At 28.5% G+C, this 8,412-nt stretch overlaps 1 protein-coding gene across 1 annotated transcript; it reads right to left on the reverse strand.

The window, feature by feature from the left end:
- Window positions 1-1,534: 1,534 nt before the first annotated feature.
- Window positions 1,535-4,877, reverse strand: LOC100162382 (WW domain-binding protein 11). Its single transcript, XM_001945143.4, has 9 exons — window positions 4,682-4,877; window positions 4,474-4,599; window positions 3,228-3,325; window positions 2,865-3,097; window positions 2,651-2,784; window positions 2,488-2,582; window positions 2,300-2,408; window positions 1,879-2,221; window positions 1,535-1,809 (listed from the first exon to the last, which is right to left on the reverse strand). The coding sequence occupies exons 1-9, from the start codon at window positions 4,743-4,745 to the stop codon at window positions 1,599-1,601; spliced, it is 1,413 nt and encodes a 470-aa protein (XP_001945178.1). The 5' UTR covers window positions 4,746-4,877; the 3' UTR covers window positions 1,535-1,598.
- Window positions 4,878-8,412: the final 3,535 nt, after the last annotated feature.

The raw sequence follows: 8,412 nt of genomic DNA on the forward strand, positions 1-8,412 counted from the left end.
CGAAAATTTGTTTTTTTTAATAAAACTTTTTCAATTCAGATTCTGTGTGATGAAACGATGAATGTATTGATTTTACAATGATGTGTTTTTTTATATTATTTTGTGTGTCTGTGTAATAGTAGTAAGTAGTTGAAATAATGCTTCGATTTTCAACTTCAGTATCTTGTCCGATGTGGAAGTGAATATTATTGGTGCATTATTGGGGAGGTCAAAATTTAAAATTCCCAATAGTTTTTCATTAACACCAGGAAAAACTGCAAATTTTACTCAAAATTGATGACATTTGAAAAATATTAAAAATCCTTAGTCACAGTTTTTTTATAAGCATTTAAAGTTCAAATCTTGACAAAATACAAAAAAATCGCGAAAATTAGCAAATTATTTTGAGTTGAGAATTTATAAAAATTTTTCTTTTCAAATCTAAGATTTGAAATTGTAATACAAGACTCTTCATAAGTTTGTCTACCCTTATTAAAAAAAAAAATATCTACAAGCAAATCAAATTAAATTTTTATGAGCGTTTGAAGTTCATATTTTTATAATATTGGATATTCACTTGATTTCTCATGTAGCAGTTTTGTTATTTTATTGTTATTCTAAAACGAATAACTGTAGATACATGAACATTTTACTGAATGTTTATATTTTCATTTGCTATACACCATAAGATTTTTAAAATATTTTGACTCTTTTTGAGCTGTTTACGGTAAAGGCATTGTCAATTTTCAATTTTTTTATTTTTTTTTCTATAAATATCAATAAAATTGTATTTGTTGGGTAAAAAAGGGTGAAAATTGAATGAAAGGCTCCTGATGTATTGTTACAATAGCAGTTGAATAATATTAAAAATACATAGGCACAATTTTTTTTTACAAGGATTTAAAGTTCGAATTTTGACAAAATGTATCAAATTTAAAATTTAATAATTATTTTGTAGTTAAAAATTTATAAAATGTTCAAATTTTATAGCTAAGGATTGAAAATTTAAAACTAGGTTCCACATAAATAGGTATATAAATTACTTTATTCACAATAATATTATAAAATGTACTTAGTAATATCATAGGCTGACTGATAGTTTTTTTCCTTTTGAGATCTTAAAATGTTATTTAATATTATCATAATAATATGCTAACAGCTAACCATGTTAATTTTAAAAATGAAAAATTACACACACTGACACTTTTTAATATTTTTTTAACATTATATTTTATTAAAAATGTGAGTTATTTTACAAATAGTGAAAACACAAAACTATAAAAGACTAACTCTTTTACTCATTTCATTAAAATAAATAATAAGAAAAAAGAATATTAATATAGTAGTAGATAATTTAAGTTCTCAACTTTGCTATGGTAAAAACAAATTAATTTTTTATAAAAAATTTATTTTGAAGACTTTTTAGTTATGCTTAGAACAACAAATAGTAAATATTGTATTCAAATTCTTGGTCTTCTAAGTAACAGTAATAAGCATTTTCGTTTTAAAGAATTTAATTGGAAAAGTATTGTACTGAAATAAATGAATATCTAAGTATAAAAATGTACTAGTTTTATAATTTTGTAAATAAAAAAAAATATATAATAATATGAACAACTTCAAAGAAGCCCTTCCATTTCTTGCATAAATTGCATGTATGCATCATCTTTAGTCTGTTGCCCGGCTTGTTGGTTACTGGCAGCAATATTAGATTTATATTCTGCAGCTTTATGTTGTTCCCATGCATTATCTCGCTTGTTTGGTCTACCATCATCTCTTTTCACTCTGATGGATGTAGGCAAGAATCGTGTGATATCAGCAGCGAGATTTCTATTACAAATAATATAATTCACAGCATAAATGAGATATTATAGAATAAATATACAATTTTAAATATACCTCATTTTTGGTTTTGCTTCAATTGTAGACCCAGTATTGTGTTGAGCTTCGTCGCGATTAATAAGTTGTGGTTCGGCACTCACAATATTTGGTGTTACAGCAGCAGTGGCAGCGGTAGCTGCTGCAGCTGTATTCATATTATTATGCATACCAGAGTTATACCTCATCATTCTTGGTGGCATTCCAGGAGGGGGTCCAGGGGGTAATCGGACATGCATACGTGGTGGTAAACCAGGCGGAGGTCCAGGAGGTAACATTGGTGGTCGACCAGGAGGTGGACCTGGAGGCATTCTACCAGCAGGTCCACGATATGGCATAGGAGGAGGAACACCCACTGGTAAACCTTTATAAATAATTATTTAAAAAAACAGTTAAATATTGAGTTTTAATTAAATAATTTAATATTGCATATCTATCATACTTGGCGGTAATCCTGGAGGTAAGCGTCCTGATGGAGCAGGTAATGGTAAAGGAATTTCATTAGAGTCTTCATGTTTTCCTGTTGAACTCCTCTTTTGAACTTCATCAATCTAAAAATAAGTTAAATTGTCTGAACTAGAAAAAGGTTACATAAAATATATTTAGTAACTACTATATAGTACTCCTTACCTCTCTCATGAACATCTCTATATCATCAGTGGTTTTATTTTCTTTACCAGAATCTTCTGGTTCAGCAAATCTTAATGTGCGAGAACGTTTTGGAGCTAAGTAGAAAAAAAAATTAAAATATGATACCAAAAATAAAAAATATTTGATTATATCATCAACTAACCAGTTTCTCCATCACTTGAATCATCTTCATAATCATCATCATCCTTTTCTTCGTCTGTTAATATAGGTGGTACACCAGGGGGTACACCCGGTGGTCGTTTTTTAGTACCTGATATTGGTGACATTGGTGGACTACTAAAAATTACAATACTTTGTAAGTTTTAATACAAAAGTACCGTATTAATAGTACATAATATAAATAGGTAATTACTAACGTGTATAATGGGGGCTTTTTCAATATTCCTGATGGTAATTCATTAGAATTATATCCTGTATCTGAAGCAGGTAATGGGATATTTGACGTCATAACAGGTAGTGGAATTTCATCAACTGATACTTGTTGAGCTGTTTTTACTGCATCAAAATATGATATTAACTTGAAGCGACGTTTCTCGTATTCTGATTCTGCTCGTTTGATTTCATGATATTTATCAAGTTCATCTTTCACCTAAAAATAGTTAATATTTAGTATCTGAATATCTTATAAAATAAATAAATAAAATATAAATTTAAATCAAAATACTGAAAACCTTAATAAGAAAAATATTCCTTTAGGATAGGTTGAGCATGGTACTTACATACATTTTCATAACTCGATCAAATGTTTCTTTAAGTTTTCTTCTTTTTTCTCTTAATACTTTTTCATTAAGAGGAGATGGCTGAACAACATTATATTCTATATACAAAATTAAATGTTATACATTTGTTTTTTTTTTTTAGTAACAGCTTTAATTAAACAACTCTTTCTAAAGATTAGTATAAAGTAATTATAGTAATTAACAGAAAATAATAATTAGCATTTGCTATACCCTATAATCATTAATAAATCAATTATTACATTTTGTTGATCTATTCTCTTTTTACTGTTATTTATACACAAAATAACTTGAAAGATTTAATATTTATAAGTTAACAATTTGTCTGGCCTATAAAATTAAAATACTTGGTAAAATAATTCCAACCAATAATATTTTTTTTAAATATGCTACGATCGAGTAAATCTGAACACTTTAGCATTTCAGGATTATTCATTACAATTCAACCGTTTTAAGATGTCTGCTTATTTAATAATACTGTCATACATTAATCAAAATCTTATAAAATATCAATGACTTAAAGTTGATTCAAATAAATATAGTCATATAAAGTTTGAATTTATTATAAAATGTTATAACTATAGTGCCGAGAGAAGCTTTTTGATATTGAAATTAATTATAACATATTTGAGAAACAAATTAAGTCAAGAAAACCTTTCTGGTCTTTCAATAATTTCAATAGAAAAAAATATTTCGGTATGTTTAGATTATGATGATATCATAAATCAGTTTACTGCTAACAAATCAAGAAAAGTAATGTTATAAAAATATGTATTAATTTTATAACTAATGTAATCAATAATTTGTATTGTTTATTAATATTGTTCTTTCTGTTATATTGATTACGTTTTTTTTTTTAACTTAAATTTTCTATTATTATCTAGGTATTTATACATGTTATAAAATTATTTTATAATAATTTATTAAAATATGATATATTATTTATTTATGTATAAAATTATGGTTGATATTTTATAAAATTGGTTTAGCAAGTACCTAGCTAATTTGGATATGTTATCTAATTTTGGAGCAAAAATTTTTTTTTGTATATCTTTAGTATTCAGAAGATTACGCATAGAGAAGATTGTTATTTATTTTTCCAAGGGCCCCGCAAATCCTAGCGCTGTCCCTGTAGGTACTATATTAACATGTAATGTATCTTCGATTATTGATTGTATTATACATTTATATCCATTAATGTATCATGTATAACTTAATTTTACATTACCCATTTGATCAATTTTTTCCATTTCAGCAAGTATTTGTAATGGATCTTTTCCTTTCAGTACAGCAGTTCTAACAATCATACGCTGTTTTTTATTTTTTTTTAATTCTTTTTTCCTGGCTTCTTTTCCTATAAGATTATACAAAATATATTTTAATAAAATATATACTTGACAATTAATCATGCTTAATAGAATATGTATAATACTTACTCGCTTGATCCGTGGGATTCATATATTTCCCACTTTTAGTGGTATTTATCGAACGCCTCCCCATGATTTTAGTTTGTAATGGATAATTAGTACTTAGGATTAAGTTATATCAATCAATTAAAAATAAAATACATACATTTAAATTAAATAACATCAAAGAACCACAGTATTTTCGATAGAAACATAAAATAAACAAATTAACTGATAAGAATTATCTGATTAGGTATCACATTAATGGAGTATCTTCTAAACCACAGAACACAGTTCACATATTATTATTTTTATATTATTATAATCATAGAACAATATAGAAGCGAAACTCGATCAGCTGATGGGTGAAGTGTTTACCTATGATCTGAAGTCCGAACAATGAAACTGTTTCCGGAACACTGACATGATGTTATACCCGTATTGAAAAACCGTTTCCGCTTAATAGGCAGGATATTCTGCGCGGGGTCGGGTTGTTTCCACTGTTTACTTTTATCATATATTACGTATGCCACGCCGTGTTCAAGGTTACAATCGCCCGATTCGGCCAATTCACGGAGTTTCATACCCCTGTTATAATCGTGAACGGATGTGAATCACGGCAAAAAATAATATTAATTTGTATTTAGTAATTACTATCCAGCTACAGGTAACCACTAAAGACTATAACTCAAAATTTTTAAATTATTAAATTTTAGGTTTTGAGCGGAGCGATTTTTTTAATGATGTGTGTTTTTTTATAATTATTATTTTAGATTCTGAGTATTGCGATGAATGTTGGTTTTACAATGATGTATCTGTTTTTTAAAATTTTAATTTTTTATTGGTTTTTCATATAGCGATTTTCTTATTTTGTTGTAAATTAAAAAACGAATAGTTGTAGATATTTCAATTATACACCATGTGTTTATTTTACAAATTCCTATACTTGATAAAATGTTATATTTTAATATTTTGACTCCTTTTGATTTGTTTAGTGACATTTTATTTTTTTTTTCTATAAATGTCAATACAATTTTATTCATTGTGTCAAAAATTGAACGCAAGGTTCCTTATACGGTATAATAGCAGTTGATATTGATAAATATAGATCCATAGGTGCGATTTTTTTTATAAGTACCTATTTAAGCTTTAAAGATCAAATGTTGACAAAATATCGAAAATTGTCATTTGACTGCATATTATTTGTCATATTTTGGTAATAACCGAAATAATATAATATAGGTTTAACTTTTTTTCTTATTTCCATATGAACAACTCGTGAGGATCCTATTATATACTGCAGGGTGATTTGGTAAGCATGATCCACCCTTTTTTCTTCAATAATGCGTTGTTGTTTAAAGTCTGATTTTTTGTATTTATAATAATAATTATGTTGAATACACTTCAACACCCTGATTTTGATAAACCTTTCAATGTAACGACGGATGCCAGCAACTTGGCGATCGGAGCTATCTTATCCCAAGGTAAAGTCGGTTCAGATCTCCCGATCACTTACGCATCACGTACGCTTAATAAAGCAGAACGAAATTACAATGCAACTGAAAAGGAATTACTCGCCATCATATGGGCAGTTAAAGTGTTTAGACCATATATTTATGGTAGGAAATTTGTCATTGTCACTGACCATAAGCCACTCACATGGCTCTTTGGAGTAAAAGATCCAGGAGCACGTCTGGTAAGATGGAGACTGCAACTTGAAGAACACGACTACGAAATCGTATACAAGCCGGGTACACAAAATACAAATTCTGATACACTAAGTAGAATAACAGTCACAAATGTAGTGAATAGTGCTGAAACGGAAACGATAAGTAATATTATCGAAAAAATAAACAAACCTTGTAATTTAGGAATAGAACTTTCAAGCGATTCGATTAAAGACAGCTGTCTACAATTCCGTAATCAAGAATTAAATTTTCTAACAGAAATTAATAATAATAGAAATCACGTTCTAAGAGCTATAAGTAATGCGGAATTTAATAATTCACGTCTCAAAAGAGGATTAATAAATGTAGTAGGGCGCGCACCTAATGTTTTATTTGGTGTCTGCGACGATTTAGACGCTGAATACTTTTATTCTAAAATCTCAGAACTAGATAGTTCCAAAGCTCGTACGTCCCAAACATTAGAAACATAAACAAATATAATGAAATCCATTATATCAGTTGTAAACGATTCTCTTATTGAAACCGAACAAATACAAAATTCCCTAGAGGACTCATATGATTACCTACGACATGAAGTCGAGATACAAAAATTAGCACAAGGTACGATGAAATTAGAAACCGCCATAGTAGAAAAAATTACGATTTTTAATTTAATTCTTACACAGTTTGCTTACGAGACTAACAAATAACAATCTAGCTAATATCGTAAATTCAGCATTACAGGGATTTATTCACTCGAGTCTGGTAGATACTGAAATGTTTATTGAACAGTTGAGAGAAATAAAATTGCATCTGCCACTAGATTTAGGATTACCCGTAAATTTGTCTGGCTCAGGCGTATCAGAGTTATTACGATTGGCTACAATCAATATAGTTTACGTAAAAAATATATTAACTTTTATCATAGAACTTCCCCTTATCAATAACGTTGAATTTATATTGTATAAATCCATACCTTTACCTGTTAAGTTAAACAATGATGTATATTTAGGGCCGTTCTTACGACGTCCGGTTAAAGTTAACCGACACTTAACCGGCCGAATTCTGCCGGTAAAAAAATCTGTTATCAGTCGGTTAGCGTTAACCGACACTTTACCGTACATTGTAAGAACGGCCCTAAGTTATAGAACTTACATCCGAATACATAGCGATAGATAAGCCACGTTTGCATTTTATAAAATTAAACCCTTTTCAACTATCTCAATGTAAAACAACAATAGATTAAATTATTTGCTATCACGAACAACCCATTCGAAATGTAAAAGAATCATGTGAAATAATGTTGTTCCGCAGTCCAAAAAATATCCCCGAAATATGTAATGTCAAATATATACACTTTAATCATAGCATATGGCATAAAATAGAAAATACTAACAATTGGTTATATTTAGTAAATAAGGAAAATATGTTAGTAACATGTCAAAATATTACAGAACCAATAAATGTACAAATATATGGCACAGGTATTTTTAAGTTTGATAACTATTGTGAGGCAAACACTATTGATGTAGATGTTAGCTTAAAACCAAACAGAAAAATAATTTCAAAAATGTCACTAAACTATATCTCAAAATTGAACATTTCAATGGATTTTGAAAAAGTCTGGATAAATTTAATTAATGAAGAAATGAAACATTCTGAAATCATAAAACAAAATCCCGATACAAAACATAATTTAAATAAATTAGCCGAAATTACCAAATCAATAAATTTATTGCAAAAATCACCCATCAGAGAGTCGGAAAATATGATGAGCATCTCATATAATTATATAAATGTAATAATAATTATATTGATCATTAGTGTTGGCTTAAGTATATTAGCATTATATTTTAAGATTAATCATATATCATGTTCTAAAATAAAACAAGTAGAAACGACAGAGTTAACTACACCAGAAAGTCCCTCGCCCAGGTATATTTAATTGTAATGGACGATGAACTTTCATTTTACCCGGGGGGTGTTATGAACCCCTGTCTTTAGGTAGTAGTTTTAGCTTACGTAGCACCTGTCGACCGCCGTCGCGAAATTATGTCTAACAATGCGACGTCAGTCGAGTGTCACACGTCGAAA

This window comes from Acyrthosiphon pisum, chromosome A3 (assembly GCF_005508785.2).
Source record: "Acyrthosiphon pisum isolate AL4f chromosome A3, pea_aphid_22Mar2018_4r6ur, whole genome shotgun sequence".
NCBI lineage: Eukaryota > Metazoa > Arthropoda > Insecta > Hemiptera > Aphididae > Acyrthosiphon > Acyrthosiphon pisum.

Bases quoted from the DNA above. Each gene is read 5' to 3' on its own strand.
- LOC100162382 (XM_001945143.4), bottom strand. From the start codon at position 4,745: ATGGGGAGGCGTTCGATAAATACCACTAAAAGTGGGAAATATATGAAT. The intron at 2,785-2,864 runs GTTAGTAATTAC...TGTAATTTTTAG, and splicing joins AAAAAGCCCCCATTATACAC to TAGTCCACCAATGTCACCAA. The intron at 2,583-2,650 runs GTTAGTTGATGA...TTTTCTACTTAG, and splicing joins TTCAAGTGATGGAGAAACTG to CTCCAAAACGTTCTCGCACA.